At 38.7% G+C, this 19,166-nt stretch overlaps 1 protein-coding gene and 1 non-coding gene across 2 annotated transcripts in view; both read left to right on the top strand.

The window, feature by feature from the left end:
- Smp_139800 (serine/threonine kinase) overlaps positions 1 to 19,166 on the top strand; it is a 42,705-nt gene that overhangs the window by 2,135 nt on the left and 21,404 nt on the right. The window contains exon 2 of the mRNA XM_018795244.1: positions 5,299 to 5,554. Within this exon, the coding sequence (XP_018649576.1) occupies positions 5,299 to 5,554 (256 nt within the window). The remainder of the gene's footprint in view (positions 1 to 5,298; positions 5,555 to 19,166) is intronic.
- Positions 11,977 to 12,049, top strand: Smp_tRNA_00221_Pseudo_GTG.1.1. The gene has a single exon. It is a non-coding gene (tRNA).

Raw genomic sequence — 19,166 nt, 5'->3', positions numbered from 1 at the left:
CATTCACAACCGTAGATTATTTATGCTACTGTATTTCTACATGTCCAGATCTTTTTAAAATTATTTTTGAAAACATATATAAAGCTGGCGAAAGTGGTATATTCGACAGACGCATAGTGCTATGCTTTGGAAACGTGCTTTTAGAGTCGGTTCCTCATGGGTTTTGGACAATCTGCGTAGTGTGACGGAGGCCAGTAATTTGTATGCAATTGAAATTTTTTATTTTATTTAAACACATAAATATTGGTACAAGGAAGCACCAGATAAATATGCGCCTCACAAATCTCACTCGATTTGTATGAGGGCTGTGATACTGCCCAGATGCCCAGACTGAAGCAGGTGGTTTTCTTAGGGGACCACACCCGGAGCCTTTGACCTGAAGGTCTAGTCCACAAGGCAGTGGAGCATCGTAAGGAGACGCAGTCCCATGGTAGCCGGTGACCAACAGTTGGTTCATACGCCATTCGTTCCTTCAGGATACTGGAGCCCATGTGCACCATTGGTTTGGAATGAGGGTTTTCCAACTCCCCTAGGTGGATCACTTTAGGCAATCAATTCTGATGACAGTTCGCCATAAGCTCTAACTCGACCAGTTATGTTCGAGTAGAGAGTAGGTTAATGTACTTATTTGGTACTCCTTTCAGTGACAAACACTACCACAGAACCTCACGATCAACAGAGTCAAATGCCGCCTTAAGGTCGAGAAATACTACGATTGTGGGACGTCTAAATGTGTGTCTTTGTTCTAGGACCTGACGTAGAGTGAATATCTGGTCTATACAACTACATCCAAATCGAAAACCAGACTGGTTTTCTCTAGTATGCTCTTCACGAGCTTTGGTTAGGCGCCGAAGTATTATTGAAGCTAATATTTTAGACACCATATTAGTCAACCCGACCGTTGCTGCTACCTTGACGTGGTGGTCGGGCTTACCTATCGTGATGAACCTATCGAGCCATGCTGGCTGGAACAATCGTTCCTCAAGGTCCTACCATGCCAGACAGGTCGGTTGAAGAGCGGTAAGACTAAAAGCAGCAAACCAAGGTCCGAAGACGAAGTCGTACTGCTGACTGTACAGAGGTGTGACGGCATTAAGGTGTTTCCTTCAGACAACCAGCATAACAGCGAGTACACGGAACGTTATTCCTGGTCTCCTGAAACCACGCTCTAAACTACATATAGGAACTTTTAATATCCGTACATTGTGCAAAATAGGACAACAGGCTTCCTTTGCTAGGACTTTAGAATCTTACACCATCGATGTGTGCTGCTTTTCCGAAACGCGCATACAAGATCTGAGTAGCGTCATTCATTTGACCTCACCTAATCAAAATAAAGAACCATCTCGATACACGCTTCGTGTATCTGGAAGCCCTGATGCTGCTTCCCGTGGCCTCGCTGGAGTAGGTATAGCATTAAGTCGTAGGGCAGAACTAGCTCTTTTAGACTGGATCCCAGTAGACAGTCGTCTATGCGCTGTCCGACTAAACGGATCAGTAAGAACTCGGAAAGATAGGGAGATTGACTGAGGTCTTAGGTAGAGTCTGGGCACTTGACGTAATTCCATCTGACGTCCCAATCACTGATTGTGCCAGTCTATAAGAAAGGACAAAAGTCCTCTTGTGACAATCACAGAGGAATCAGTTTGACTAATATAGTGTCTAAAATATTAGCTTCAATAATACTTCGACGCCTAACCAAAGCTCGTGAAGAGCATACTAGAGAAAACCAGTCTGGTTTTCGATTTGGATGTAGTTGTATAGACCAGATATTCACTCTACGTCAGATCCTAGAACAAAGACACACATTTAGACGTCCCACAATCGTAGTATTTCTCGACCTTAAGGCGGCATTTGACTCTGTTGATCGTGAGGTTCTGTGGTAGTGTTTGTCACTGAAAGGAGTACCAAATAAGTACATTAACCTACTCTCTACTCGAACATAACTGGTCGAGTTAGAGCCTATGGCGAACTGTCATCAGAATTGATTGCCTAAAGTGGTGTTCGTCAGGGCTGTCCACTCTCTCCGTTCTTGTTTAACTTTATCGTAGATGTACATTTGGAAATAACACTTTCCTAATCCAAATTTAGAGGGGTTGAACTTCTACCAGGAGACCCACTTGTTGACTTAGAATATGCCGATGACATAGTTCTATTCGGTGAAGACGCTGACAAAATAGTCTTCTGACCACTATAAGCAACTATGCAGGCATCTTCGGGATGCGATTCTCCCCCTCAAAATACAAAATGTTACTTCAGAATTGGGTTGCATCGACACCCGAACTAGTGATAGGGAGTGAAGTAATTGAGCGTGTCGACCGCTTCACTTATCTTGGGAGTCTCATCAGCCCTTGTGGTCTGGTGTGTGACGAAATCTCAGCACGGATACAGAAGACTCGTCTAGCTTTTGCCAACTTGAGTCATTTATGCAGTAAGCGAGATATCCGTCTAGCAACCAAAGGATGGGTTTACTGCGCATCAGTTCGTTCCGTTCTACTTTATGGCAGTGAAACATGGCCGATATGAGTAGAGGACATTCGTAGGCTACTAGTATTCGATCATAGATGTATTCGAAGCATTGCTCATATATCCTGGGACCACTGAGTAAGTAATGCAGTTGTTAGGAAACGGATACTAGGTAAGGATGGCAAATCGATTGATGAAGTAGTGAAACTTGATCAGTTGAGATGGCTGAGACATGTGTTGCGTATGCCCAACCACCAGGTGCCTCGACGTGTGATGTATAATGATGTAGGAGTAGGTTGGAAGAAAGATAGGGGCGGACAGACCAAAACGTGGCACAAACCCATGAAGTCACTGACATTTGAACTGAGCCATGTTGGTAGGTGCAGACTACCTGGTTTGGATTCGTGAGATGGTTGCAACCGATAGTTAGAGACCTTGAATGACATGGTTCAAAATCGTTTGCAATGGCAAAGGTGCATCGACTCTTTGTGTTCTTTCAAATTCTAACCTTTTGAATTCTTCATGTCCCTATCCTTATTCTCTTTCGAAATTTATTTCACTGCATTATACTCCTTGAATAACATCTTCAAACCCTAATCTTCCACATTAATGCTTATACTCTTACTACCTCTACCACTATGGGATTTGAATTGACATCTGTATCTCTGTGCTAATGTGGTATGGCAACTCGAACTGATGTACATACGTATAAAGTTCTATGTTGTGACTGACTGACTCACTGATCAACCTACCGTAAGATATAGATGAGCACTGGGTGCAGTGACATGTCGTCATGAGATTGGCTAGCAATGTCGCTTGCGGCTTCGCGAAATGTCTCGCTTATAAGCACTTTGTTTGTACAGGCTCCTTACTACTCATCAAAGCATGTCCGTTTACTCCAGGTGACTGCGAGTTTGACCATGATCGAAGGTTTTTATTTAATGAAATTTTGCAAAGCTTGCGTAAGGACCGAAAAGCTTGGAGGTTGGTGTGTGATAACGGTTTGCGAACAACAGCTGAATCTGGCAATTGTCAGAAGCCCTTTCACGTCATCCGGGTCACTGGCAGCAAGAAGTCTGGTGCGAGTGATGCAATCTATAAAGCTGATGGGATGTCAATCAACAACATCTACCGACGTCTAAGGCGATGGGCAAAGTTTCTGGAGGAATAGTTCAACTGCTGTTTCTTGGCAGCATCAATCACACTGTCCCTGCATGGACGGTGATCCATCTAACGAGGTAGAAGTCCGCAAGCAACTCGAACTCTTGAAGCGTCACAAATCACCAGACCCAGATGACTTTCGGCCCTTTTTAAAGATGTTGGCGAACCTTTGGTTAAGAAACTGACTGGGTTGCTTGCAAATATCTGGCATTTAGAGAGTGTTCTAACATTATAGAATGGGTTGAAAGTTGTTTCTAACCTTAAAAAGGGTTCATGTCGTTTCTGAAACAACTATCGAGGGATAAGTCTACTCCTGATTACGTCCAAACTATTGTCTTCCGTAATACTTCATAGAATGCTCAAACCCGAGAAAGATTGACTCAGGAGGAGCAGGCTACTTTTTGTTGTGATCGAGGATTTATTGATCATATTTTCACCCTCCACCAAATGTTAGAATACTGTCATACTTATCACAGGTCAACCAACGTGTTGTTTCTTGACATTAGGCCCCATTTGATTCGTTGGACAGGACTGTTCACCATCTTGAAACACCGACTTCGGTGGCTTGAACGTGTTTTACGAATGTTGTCCTAGCGAATTCTACATCGTGCATTATTTGACGACTCTGAGATTGGTCGGAAAAAGAGTAGGTGGTCACTATGACATGGTGTCGTGGTATGAAAGAAAACTGTACAGGACTCGCTCCCATTGGTCCTTCACGACTCCCTGGTTGGGATTCTAAAGATGATGCGACACAGTAGCTTGAGACATTATCAGACATGGCTCATAATAGAAGCTAGTGGCAATCCTACTGTAACTTTCTTTTGCTTCATAAAAAATTAATACTATTATTATTTCACTCTCATACACTAATTTATGTTCATTGTTGCTCTTCGTTTATTATACCCTCCATTCTCTATCTCTTCACAACCTCATGGTTATTGTGTGGAGTATATGTATTTGACACCCCTTTGTACCAATGTTTAGGTGTTCAAATAAGTAAATAAATGAAATCATGGTACATTAGTCCTTGTAGACATTATCTTTTATTCTGTAGATTCACGCCGCAAACCGATCATCTGGTCCTTTGTGAGAATATAACATTTTCTATGTAACAACAGTGCTTTCAACGTGGTATGGTCGCCGGCTTTCTATGTAACTATCTGAGATGATATAGAAAATGTTAAGACCTTCAAATAACAAGTATAGCTCGCTTCCAAGAACACTAATATTTAAAATATTGCTGAATCACATCACGGACTCTTAAAAACTAAACCGATGTTTTAATCAAAAGCTAACTCCATCAATATTTCAGGGTTTTATTTATTCATAGCTCCAGGAAATGCGTCACACAATGTAGTGTAGCTCAGTAATAATGTACAATTTTGTTTAAATGGCTGCGAAATGCTTTATACAAAATAACGGTACTCCTTGGCTGCTCAAATGTAGGCAGTTTTGGAGGACTCCGACCTGAGACCGAATGACTAGTAGCAGCTAGACCGTGTAATCTCTAAGATAATCGGTTCATTTAGTTATACATTAAATACCTCATGTATGTGTCAAATCATTCACTACTGAGTCATATCACGGAGTTGTTCTCAAACTAGCAATCTTTTCCACTACACCTTATGTTACTAAAGAACATTTCCTTTCATTTATCATCTTTTATAGATATAGTCAAGCTGCCAAAATTATTGAATCACGACGCACAAAATATACTGATTTTGAATTAATTAAAGTGATTGGGCAAGGAGGATTTGGTCGAGTCGAATTAGCCAGACACAAACGTACACGACGTGTTTATGCCATAAAATTAATGAGTAAACAACACTTATTAGATCATAGTCAATCTGGTTATTGGGAAGAACGTGATGTTATGGTGAAAGCATCAAGTGAATGGTTGGTTGCTTGTCATTATGCGTTTCTAGTAAGTTCATATTATGTGCTAAGACATTTTCATGTTTTTTACTAAGGTTGTTAATGTCAGTCAGTTACAACGTAGAACTTTATACGTATGTACATCAGTTCGAGTTGCCATACCACATTAGCACAGAGATACAGATGTCAATTCAAATCCCATAGTGGTAGAGGTAGTAAGAGTATAAGCATTAATGTGGAAGATTAGGGTTTGAAGATGTTATTCAAGGAGTATAATGCAGTGAAATAAATTTCGAAAGAGAATAAGGATAGGGACATGAAGAATTCAAAAGGTTAGAATTTGAAAGAACACAAAGAGTCGATGCACCTTTGCCATTGCAAACGATTTTGAACCATGTCATTCAAGGTCTCTAACCATCGGTTGCTATCATCTCACGAATCCCAACCAGGTAGTCTACACCTACCAACATGGTTCAGTCCACTTGTCAGTGACTTCATGGATTTGTGCCACGTTTTGATCTGTCCGCCCCTATCTTTCTTCCAACCTACTCCTACACCATGGAACATTGCACGTCTGGGCAGTCGGTGGTAATGTTATTAATGACTACCTTTTAGCGATAACGTTTACGACTACGGTCTTTGTTTATCATCCAAACCCATAAATGATGTATATATCCTGCTATCGAATGACAATGAATGTAAAGCATGGACTAATCCAGACTGTATGTTTTCCTTTTCTAGCCATTCAGTTGTTAATACGTTTCAGCGTTCTGTTAATTATTCAGCTGACTAAAATCTCGTCATTCGAGTTGTGTTAAGTCCAAAGACTAACCAGGAAAATATTAATTATTGCTATTCTATGACTCAATCGAACTAAAAGTCCATTTATTTCCATTTAAATAAAAGATAGACAATCCAAGTTAATACCAGTCGTTAGTCCTCAAATTCCCTGGTACGGCTGAGGGTAGGGAGAGTCAGCTCTTCCTCTCGAAATACTTTCACATGGCTACGTGTATACAGCTATTGCCACAAAAGTCCTACTCACTGCCTTCTCGCGACAGGGGTGTTATTTATGAAATTGAGTAGACGAAAATCGAATGTCCAGTGCTTTAACCAGGTTGATAGATATGTGAAATGCTTATTTGTGAGTTCATGATTATCTTAATTATACAAGATTAGTTTCTTTAGTCGGTACAAATTTCTTATATCGACTAAATTCATTCAACAATCCTTATTTCATATTAGCCTTTTCAATGATTCAAGCATATGCAAAACATTACGAACAGGTTGGTAATAAGCAGCGACCCTTTTCTTCACAACTGTACATTGCAACAGAGTTCAGTATTTGCAGTGTACTATTGTTTATGTGTTTGGAGCATTATTATTGTATATCTACCGAAACTAATGTAGGTAGGACAAAGTTCAAACTAGCGATCTATTTATTGGAAGCTAATTGCTTTCACCACTAAGCCATCTCTCTACTTGATACAAGTTTCAAAACTGAAATTTTCTCAAAACTTGAAGTCTATCTGCTAATTCATTTGAATAGATATATTCATTCGATGCAATAATACCATGTTCTAGGTTAAATACCATTAGGTAATTAATCCTGTACCATATTCTTTTTTTTCCAGTTTATTTAATCTAAAACTGTTTGTTATACTTGCTACCACAAAATTATATTGGCTCACATTTATATAGAACTATATTCATTTTATTAATGAGCTCTCCAATGACCAGATTTGAAATTTATTTGTAGAATTCGTCTTTTCATTTATTTATGTGATGGCTGTGATACTGCCCGGGTGCCCAAATCGAATGCAGTGTGGTTTTCTTAGGGGGCCACATCCCGAGCCTTTGACCTAAAGGTCTAACCCACAAGGCAGTGGAGCATCGTAAGGAGATGTAGTCCCATGGTAGCCGGTGACCAACGATTGATCCATACGCCATTTATTTTCTCAGGATACTGGAGCCCATGTAAACCATTGGTATGGAATCAGGGTTTTCCAACTCCCCTAGGTGAACTTTCTGTGTCCAACAACCCGGTTAAAGCGCCGGACATTCGCTTTTCGTCATCTCAATTTCGTGAACAACACCCCCGCCACGAGAAGGCAATGAGTAGGACTTCCCTGTCAGAGGCTATATACATGTGGCCATGTGAGAACATTTTTCGAGGGAGAGCGGACTCTCCCCACTCTCGGCCATACCAGGGCATTTGGGGGCTGGTGTCGCTATGCATATTGTATCTGGTGCCCTTTGTACCAATATGTATGTGTTTAAATAAATAAATAAATAAGATTTGAGATATATTTTTAAAAGCCCAAGTAAAAAGGGGGTTGGCATTTTTGGAGTCATATCTATTGATTATGGTGGCACATTACACCGAGAAATGGAGACAGACATGAGAAGAATGAGCGAAAATTGGATAGAACTAGAAAGGAAGACCCAGGACAGAGTGGATTGGAGAATGCTGGTCATTGGCCTATACTCCATTGGGAGTAACAGGCGTAAGTAAGTAAGTAAGGATTTAGCCGCTATACGGTAATAGAAGGGAAAGTATGCTCAAGCAGTCGTTGCATCTCTCCTCTTGAAGGTCCAGTCAGTTAGTCAGTCAGCTACACACATATGCATCTGTCCAAGTTGCCATACCTCATTAACACAACAAGATGAAACCAACATTTTATTTTTGTAATACAACGTAATGGTAGTATTAGCAACATTTCAATATATATATTTCTTCATCCCTCTTCTTTCTGTGGGTGTATGAGACGGTACGTGTGCATTTGTCTGATCGCAACATATCTATACTTGTTTTCTCAAATCAATAAAATGTGTCCTTTATTTTCGACATATTGTATTATGGTATTCTATACATTTTCATCTGTACTATATTAACAAAGCATTGTTGTGTTTACATGTATATGTATGAACATTACAATACATTGGTCTCGATGACGTATCCTAATATCTAAATACATAATATGTATACGTGTTTATTGTTACTACGCTATTCTCTTCAATGTATAAATCAATCCATTTCATGCTTATGCATAAAATTGGCATAAAATAACACCCTTCTTTGGTTTGTTTCAATCTTGTCTACCTTAACATACAAGACCTTATTATTATTTATTTATTTAAACACATAAATATTGGTACAAGGAAGCACCAGATACATATGCGTCGCACAAATCTCATTCGATTTGTGTGAGGGCTGTGATACTGTCCAGGTGCCCAAAGTGAAGCAGGTGGTTTACTTAGGAGGCCACACCCCGAGCCTTTGACCTACAGGTCTGATCCATAAGGCAGTGGAACATCGTGAGAAGATGCAATCCTATGGTAGCCGGTGACCAACGATTGATTCATACGCCATTTGTTCCTTCAGGATACTGGAGCCCATGTGCACCATTGGTTTTGAACCAGGGTTTCCTAACTGCTCTAGGTGAACTTTCCGTATTCACCAACCCGGTTAAAGCGCTAGACATTCGCTTTTCGTCCTCTCAATTTGGTAAACAACAGTAATGCTGTGAGAAGGCAGTGAGTAGGACTTCCCTGTTAGAGGCTATATACGCGTGGCCATGTGAGAGCATTTCGAGAGGGAGAGCGAACTCTCCTTACTCCCGGCCGTACCAGGGCATTTGGGGGCTCTGACCTTAGCCTGATATGATACCCCTGAATAACACAGTGAATAAGTGAGTTTTGTTCGTATTTAAAGTTTTCTCATATAAACATCATTAGATTATCATATATAAGTAGTACACATCATAATTCACCACAAAGCAATGAGCTAATGATTAAAGAACTTGACTTCTAATCATTAAGTTATAGGTTCTCAAAATGCATTGTACATACGTCATTGCAGGCATCGCTCTGTATCACTTTGTGGATATGAAATATGAAGTAAAGCTCGGGGGGGGGGTTGTTGGTTCAATACGTAGGACTAGTTCATGAAGTTATCTATTGTGTCGGTTGATGTAGAATACTTGGTTGAAGTCCTTTTTTTTATCTTAACCAGTGATTGGAGCCTTTGGGCGATATGGCTTAGAATCGGTCTCAATGGTACAAATGAAATTATTATTATCCTTTAGATCTTCAGTTTCAGTATTCCTTCATACATACCTAATATTCTGTCGTTTTGAGCTGTACTATCAATGATTAATCTTTCCCATTACAAAAGCTACTGCATTATTTCAACTTCTCTGGTATTCATCTTGCTTATTCCATTTCGTTGTGCTAGACCTGTATGGAAGCCTGTGCCGACGCACATTTGTGATGGGGCTATATGTTTGAGGTACTTGAGGTACTACTGACCATCACGTATAAAATTCTGATCAAAGGCGAGTTGAAAAACCATTTTTGATAAATGCGTAATATTAAAAAAAGGTATTATGTGCAGTATCGTAAGAACTCCTAACTAGGAAGTTTAATGTAAATTATTTATCAAGTACAGGTTTATGAACTCAGATTCAAGTCACACTGTGTAATAACTGGTGATAATATCCGGGACTGTTCAAATCAACGGAGGTGGAGCGTGTGTTAAATATGTGTCTTCCTGATTCAGAACCAAATGATTTAAACGCTACTCCAACCCTCACACTTCCTAAAGCGATCAAATACTTGGGTTGGGTCAGAGATGAGAAATATCCTCTCTCCATTTCGAAATGTTTGTGTGACCATGTGTTTATAGACTCTTTCATGGAGGTCGTACTCAGTGTCCTCACGCTGCGAGGATGCTTCTTACGAAATGAGAGGGTGAAAAACTAACACTTACAGCTCAAATCGTGTTGGTGGATACGAAAGGTCCATTTAAGGGAACTTTGCAATATATTACTCATAATGTTAACTTTCTAAAGTGTTCCATTTATCTTCTGCAATCAGTTGATCAGGTTAATGGTAATGTTTGTATGTCATGTCAGTTGGCTACCTTAGTCACTGACTAAATCAATTGATTGTGTAATCTGACCCATTAACTTCTCGAAAATGTCCTAAGCAAGTTTTTCGGAAAAGATGTTTTGATGGGACTATAATGTATGGACGACCTTTGAGCGACGCTAAAATGGTCTTGAGAATGTCCACCTACTAAATAAGCCTAAATGAGTGTATGTGTGTGTGTGTGAAGGATAAGGATTATGATTTACAGTTAATAGGAATTATATTCACGGTTTTTCATCATCAACGGACATCAGCTAAAATGTCAAAACTCTATTTAGTTTCGTTTCAAAAAATTTTATGTATAGTTCGGTAATTATAAGTGATAGACCTTCTATCAGAAACTAGTCAAATTTATTCTTTAATAATCCTATATCAATATATCTTTATACTCTTATTTATCATTGAAAAGATGGGCTTGAATTAACCGCATAAATTCACTTAGCTTTCATAGTTAATTGTTATACTTTTCCGTAGGCTCAATTGCTCATACACATAAATATTGGTACAACGGGGCACCAGATATATATGCGCCACACAAATCTCATTTGATTTGTGTGAGGGCTATGATACTACCCAGATGCCCAAAATGAAGCACGTGGTTTTCTTAGGGGGTCACACCCGGAACCTTTGACCTACAGGTCTGATCCACAAGTCAGTTGAGCATCGTGAGGAGATACACTCATATGGTAGCCGATGACCAACGATTGATTCATATGCCATTTGTTCGATCAGGATACTGGAGCTCATGTAAACCATTGGGTTGGAATTTGGGTTTTCCAGTTCCCCTAGGTGGACTTTCTGTGTCCACCAAACCGGTTAAGGCGCCGGTCGTTTGCTTTTCGTCCTCTCAATTTCGTTGATCTTATACACTATTATCATTATCTCTTTGTCTAAATGTTTGGATAATTTTTTTTAGTCTCACTTCACCCAACAGCCTATGTCAAGCAGACAGTGATCTATCATGTTCAGTACAAATGTTTGAACATTTCAGATGATGAATGTTTAGAGCCTTATCAATCTAACACTATCAATATCACTAATTCACTGTTGTACTAGGGGACTGGCTTTTAAACTCTTCATTTCTTATCTTACTAAAGTTATATGTATTCAATGCTATCAGAATAAGTTTACACTATTTCAAAAAGATTTCAATTGTGAGAGATAGTCAACTTTTAATATTGTCATAATGTATCAATACTTTGTAAATGTAGAATTATTGAAATAACAACTAAACAATCAAATTGTAAGCAAAGATGGATAGTGTCTAGCAGCGAAATCCAGGACGCACGTTTCGCCCTATCTGGGACTCGTCAGCTGGATGTACCTGCATCTCAGAGTTGATCTTCACTCTGGGACTCGAACCCCAGTACCTTTCGCTTCAAACGCCATCGCGTTATCCACTCGGCCACTGAGTCCTGATAGCCACTTGCTTGTGCGATGGGGTGAAGTTTAAATTCATTTAGTATTGTTTGTTTGAATCTTCCCATTGATGTGTTAGGACTTCAACTGTTTAGTCTCTATTTGGCATATGTGCATGCAGGACTCAGTGGCCGAGTGGATAACGCGATGGCGTGTGAAGCGAAAGGTACTGGGTTCGAGTCCCAGAGTGTACATCAACTCTGAGATGCAGGTGCATCCAGCTGACTGGTCCCAAATAGAACGAAACGCGCGTCCTGGATTCCACTGCTAGCCACTATCCATCTTTGCTTAAAGTGCTTGTGAATTAAGGCTATATCGAGGCATTACGCACAGTATGCACATATGCTAATTAGAGACTGACCAGTTGCAGTCCTAACACATCGATGGGAAGATTCAAACAAACAATACTAAATGAATTTAAACAATCAAATGTTTTATAAAGTACACCGTTCATACTATCAAGGGTAATAGATACTGTAAACTTGTTTCGTTGTGTGAATAAAATGTGTTTGAAATCCACCACTATCTCTTTGAAGTAGTTGTTCAAACTATTAACTATTATCAGGTAGTAACTCACTGAAGACAATGATGGATGTATCGTTCAATTTCGTGGATCGGTTGAAGTTAGACATTAACATCGTTGGATGCCGGTCATCTCAGTGGTCTTAGAGGTTAAGCGCTCGCGTGCGAGACTGATAAGTCCTGGGTTGGGATCTCGCGAGGCTGGATCGTGAATGCGCACTGCTGAAGAGTCCCACAATAGGATGAAACGGCCGTCCAGTGCTTCCAGATTTTCTATGGTGGTCTAGCTTCAATTGACTCATGATCTCAACTATTGAAGTTACATTTTTATTAGTATAAGGATAAAGGAATTAATTTACCATCATATTCTTGCTAAAATGACCTTATTTCAGTCGTATGTCTCACTAATCAGCGATACTTCTATGCATTAGTCTTATTTAGCGCATTTTCATCCTGTGCAGATTATGTAGATGTAGCTATTACATCACTATTTTTTTCATAGAATTGATAGAATGTGGCTAGTAGTGGAATCTAGGACGGGCTTTTCGTCTTATCTGGGATTCGATAGCTGAGTGTATTTGCATTTCAGAGTTACTGTTCACCCCGGAATTTAAGCCCAAGTACCTTTTGCTTCAAACGCTTAACTTGTTACCGACATAGCTGCTGAATTCAGAAATCTACTCACTCGTGTAACATATATAAATTTCAATTCAGTTTTTTTTAGATTATTCCGTTAATGAAATTCTCGTTTTAGATCCCATTGCTAGACAGTCACATTTCACTCACTATTATGGACGTTTTAGAACTAAATTTCTTATTGTCTTTTTATAAATACTGAATGGTAAAAAATTTCCTATACCCTGGTATGACCGAGGATGGGAGTAGTCAGCTCTCCCTCTCCAAATGTTCTCACAAGGCCACGCGTATGCAGTCAAGGAAGTCCTACTCACTGCTTTCTCGCGGCATTGCCGTTCTTTACGAAATTGAGTGGACGAAAAGTGAACGTTCGGTGCTTTAACCAGGTTGATAGATATGTAGGATCCACCTAGGGGAGTTGGAAAACCTTGATTTCAAACCAATCGTGCACAGGGACTTCAGGATCCTGAAGGAACAAACGGGGTATGAACTAATTATTGGTCACCGGTTACCATGTGACCACATCTCCTGACTGCCTTGTGGATCAGACCTTTAGATCAAAGGCTCCGATTGTGTCCCCCTAATAAAACCAGCTGCTTCAGTTTGAGTACCTAGGCAGTATCATAGCCGTCACACAAATCACTTGATTTGTAAATGAGAAATAAATGAAAACTAGTTCAAACAACTTCTGGGTCGATGATAACAATGTTGTATAGATGATAACAGCTTATTATAATTGGTAGATACAAATGAATAGTCTGATAACATGTGCAGTAAATGGTAGTTATAATCATAATAAAAAACGGCATAACAACATGGATGTATATTTTTAACATAAGTGGTGATAGATTGAACCTTTAAAAATAAATTCGACGTTATTAAAATTGTAATCATTGGAAGTTACGTAAACAAATACGAGAGGTGTGATAAGAAACAAACTGAAGGGATGAAAAAAAATGATTAGGACCACTTACCATGACTTCCCAGATTAAAGTTGTGACATGTTTAAACAGAAAGACGAGTTATTGGTTTGAACCCCTATAACCTCTTCTGTATACAAGAAACAAACTGAGATTGTCTGTCTGTATGTCTCACCACTAGGTCTTTATTATTCATATCATCACTATGACACTGGTTACACTATCAATCCACTCTTTATTTATTGTGACTAATTGTTATCACTGGTTTATAGGTTGTTTCGGTTGGTGGTTTTTTAATCTTTTTTCATATGTGTGCATAAGTATAATTTTACTCAAGAACAAAACGTGAGAAGAATTCAATTGAAGCGAGTGTTGTTTGCTTAAATGTATGTTCTAAGTCATAGTTGAAATCATGAGTCAATTGAAGCTAGACCACCCTGGGAAACTTGGAAGCACTGGACGGCCGTTTCGTCTTATTATGGGACTCCTCAGTGGCAGTGCGCAACCACGATCCTGCACTCACGAGATTCGAACCCAGGACCTACCAGTCTTGCGTCAGAGCACTTAACCTCTAGACCACTGAGATGGCCGGCATCCAACGGTGTTAATGTCCAACTTCAACCAATCCAAGCAGTTTGAGCAACCGTTCACCAATTGTCTTCAGTGAGTTGATATCTCTACAAGAGACTTGGTTGAACTCCACTGGTTATTGCTTCCCACTAGAACTCAAGGAAATATCTCTTGAAGTCAGTCACTAATGAGCATATGATTATAAATCATAAGGGGTTTTATGGAGAATTTCAACTATGAAAATACTAAATTCTCCACAAAACCCCTTCTGTTCTAAGTCACACAAATGGGATTTCCGTTATACTCATATTATAAACTTTCAATAAACACTATCTACTGAGCATTTTACTTAAAGATATAATCCACAAAACTGTAGGATAACATCCTGTTGAGGATGCCAGATCCTTAGAAATCGTTTGGTAAACTTCTTAGTTTTATAATTTTATTTTGAAAATTTGAATTTCTCACTTTTACCTTCAGTTTGTATTTCCCACTTGGAAAGACCTTAAATTTCATTGGTTTGGTTCTTCTTTTAGTACGCTATTTTACGTTTCCTCAAAGACATTTTAATACTGTATATATACACTTGAGTTATGTGCTTCACGGCTGCTTGTCGAATATACATTTCCCTCGGCTATATCCAATCACCTCCCTCTAATTAGCAGGGCTGGGACTCAGTGGAATAGTTTAGTCTGTCCTGTTCATGTGTTGCTGGCATTCGTTCTGTTCGCTGGTTTAGGTGACATCGTAATCTGTTCAAACTTAGCACACCCAGAGATGCATTTCATGATATTTATCAACTAAATAAGGTTTTTACGTCACTTTATCCTCCCAGGATCGCCTGGATACCTTATGGATCATTTATTTTAGAGCCGAGGTATTCCTACTTGTATTCACTAATCCAGTGTAAACGCCAAATATTTACTTTTGGCGTTACATTTTTGAGTAAATTACCTGAATCTGTGATAAATATCTGTTCAGTACTGACTATACTAGGGCATTTGGAAATCTTGTAGGTTCAAACATTTCTGCAAAATCATCAACATTTTTCTGTCCACTATCTACTCTGGGTTATACCGATAAAATCTGTAAACGTTTTCTCTAATTAGATCTTTAACATCTGGTAGTTAGGTGAATAACAATAACTTTTGTTATAACTTGTTGCCTGGATGCCCTGTTCATGTATTATTACGTGATAATACTGCCAATCAGAGAGCAGTGATTTATCGATCGGACCGATGACGCATAAAACCTGTACGAGTAGTGTAGAGTAGTTATCGGTCCTGCTTTCTGCCTAGCCCAGCCAGTGAAGTCTAGAACACCAATCTCAGCCTCTGCGGTATGAATCATTTATTTCAAACATACTGAGTTTATATACCAAACAGACAGACCACATCGTACCATAAAATAGGAAACAACATTAGTACAAGATTTAGCCAAATGTGGCTGTGAATAGGGGGAACAGTAATTAATAGACTAAGGATAACTCGAGAATGGTAAATCGTATGATAATAGTTCCATAGGTCAAAATAAAGCTCATAATAAGAGGGACATGAATATGAATAGTTTAGTTAATTAACAATTATACGATAGGAAATATATGCATGGTATTGGCCCATAAATGGATCCCAAAGTGATCATTCATTATTCTTATCGGGACACAACACTTACTATACTAATAAACCATTAGACGCTTAAAAGTGACTAACTTTGAGAGGTAATTCTTTGAGTTCTGGGAAGGAATCTTGACTAGTGGAGTCGGAGGTGAGACAAATATCATCAGTGGTAACAGATGATGGTCGCTCAATATCACGAGTTGACTAAAGTTGTAAATATAAACCATCGGATCTCGACTCGGGGATCTAAAGGTTAAGCCAGTCAGTCACAACGTAGAACTTCATACGTATGTACATCACTTCGAGTCGCCATACCACATTAGCACAGAGATGCATTTGTCGATTCAAATCCCATAGTGGTAGAGGTAGTAAGAGTATAAGCATTATGTAAAAGATAAGGGTTTGAAGATGTTATTGAAGGAGTATAATGCAGTGAAATAAATTTGGAAAGAGAATAAGGATAGGGACATGAGGAATTCAGAAGATTAGAATTTGAAAGAACACAATGAGTGAATACATCTTTGCCATTGCAAACGATTTTGAACCATGTCATTCAAGGTCTCTAACCATCGGTTTTTATCATCTCACGAATTCCAACCAGGTAGTCTACACCTACCAACATGGTTCAGTCCACTTGTCAGTGACTTCATGGATTTGTGCTACGTTTTGATCTGTCCGCCCCTATCTTTCTTCCAACTTACTCCTACACCATAAAACATCTCACATCGGGGCAGCCGGTAGTTGTGCATATGTAACACGTGTCCTAGCTATCTCAACTAATCAAGTTTCACTACTTCATCAATCTAAAGGTTAAACTCCCTTTTTGAGACTTACAGGATCTTAGGTTCGATCTCTGACAATGTTATGAATGTACATTCCTAAAAGAGATCTCATACTAGAACGAAACACTTAACAAGTACTGCCTAATTTTCACTAGTTTTTTCTAAATATAATGTTCTTTCATAACATAAAATTACAAAATAAATGTTAACATCATTGGTCATATGCTATACCCAACTACATTCATCCTACTACTACTAATACTACTTAAAATGAATCTTTAGAAAAGTCATCGACATTAAATATATTCATCTTGTAAAGATCAAAATTACCGTACATTCACTTTGAAGGTTATTTTTTTGTCATTAAATATCCAATGTATTTCATTTTAATATATATATATATATATATAGTTACACGACTAATTTGAATGTCAAGGTCACACATGGCCTCTGTGTGTGTGTGTGCGTATTTATATACATGTAGATATTTGTATGTGCCTCAGATTACTTTTTTTTTTCCAGAAATATTTAGTTAACTCTTAACTTTTGATCAATAATGGTGCGATAGTAACATAAGGTTACACCAGAAATGGCACTAAAAAAAGTAGTAATAATAATCATAATCATAAAACTATTTAAGTGGTAATAGATTCAGAGTGAGTGTTTTGAAGAAAACACTTTCTTCTTATTCTTTTTGATAACTATCTATTTGGAATTGTCGTTTTTTTTTTACCTTTTCTCTAATACAACGATTAGAAACGAAGAAAAAAAATGTATTGAACAGTTGTTTTATGTTCCATAGCTCTTTCTCCCTTCTTACCCCCCTACCCCCACTTCGATACTAGAAAAAATAAAAAAAATTGATAATCAGTTGTTTTTAAATAACACATTCCTTAGTTTTTTTATATACTTCAGTTTTGTCAAATGATTAATTGGTTTTACATTATTTTACTTTTTTTTTTCTAACTCATTAAATAACATTCTTGTGGTTAGATTTGATTTCCAAATGGTTTATAATTTATCTTCTGATGATCAGTCAGTCAGCTACAACGTAGGACCAGGCACATATATGCATCAGTCCAAGTTGCCATACCTCGTTAGCACAACAAGATGAACACCGGATTCGTAGAAGTAGTTATTTTAGTGGCGGTAATATATAAAAGGTAGGTTGTATATAAGGATATCGAACAGCAAGAAAGACAGATATGAAGCAATTTTATTCTCAAAGTTTAAGGGAAGATAAAGAGTGTATACACCTACTCCATTGTGATCGATTCTGAGCCATGTCACACACAGTCTCCAACCATTGATTACGATAGTCACGCGGACCCCAACCAAGTAATCTGCATCTACCAAATTAGCTCAGACTAGAAGTTAATGACTTCAAGCACTGATGCCACGTTTTGGTTTGGCCACTCCTAACTCTTTTCCAACCATCTTCTAATGATACTGAAATTACATAATCGTACACATGTCTCCATCCTATAAATGCATTTTGTGCTTGATTGGACAGCATCAGTGCAACTCCTTGTGTATGTAGGGCATTTTCTTCTTCATCGCTGAAGTATAACAGAAGATCCCCTGAAGAGATAGTCGTTGTTGTCCAAACTGTGTCCAATGTGCTTCATTGATCCCAAGCAACTACAGGTTGTATCTCCTCATTTCTGTATCAATTTGGAAGACTCTCTCGGTCTCCCACATTGTACGAGCATTCTATGTACCTGAATTAATGGTTGCTCTGGTCGTCAGAAGAGGCATCGGCTTCGTGACTTCCGAAGGAACTTAGCTTTCACCGTGGGGTGTCGTAACTCTTCTAAATGAAGACCTTCTGATTCACAGGGCAGAGTTTAAATGATTTGAATGATTTTTCCTAGTTAGCGTTCTTTTAGCGAGTTAGTTTTCTACGAGATGGGATCGCTTCCCCCATGCGCAACCCTCCTCCTTTATTCCGGCTTAGGACCAGAAGTAGCCCCCGGAGAGGCTACAGGCTAAGTTATACTTATGTATATGTAAAGATTTAAGTTTTTCCCTTGTTAATTATATTAAAGATTGTATTTTAATCAGTTTCTATCGGCATATCCGGCATCATGAGCGATTCGTCCCGACATTGTCTTTAAGTACAAGTTTTCATATACAGGACGCAAGTTTTATTTTTATTTTACCTTTTCTCTAATACAACGATTAGAAACCAAGAAAAAAATGTATTGAACAGTTGTTTTATGTTCCATAGCTCTTTCTCCATCCCTTCACTCCACTTCGATACT

This window comes from Schistosoma mansoni, chromosome 2 (assembly GCF_000237925.1).
Source record: "Schistosoma mansoni strain Puerto Rico chromosome 2, complete genome".
NCBI classification, from domain to species: domain Eukaryota; kingdom Metazoa; phylum Platyhelminthes; class Trematoda; order Strigeidida; family Schistosomatidae; genus Schistosoma; species Schistosoma mansoni.
The sequence above is the reverse complement of the archived record's forward strand: the minus strand, read 5'-3'. Positions and strand labels throughout refer to the sequence as shown.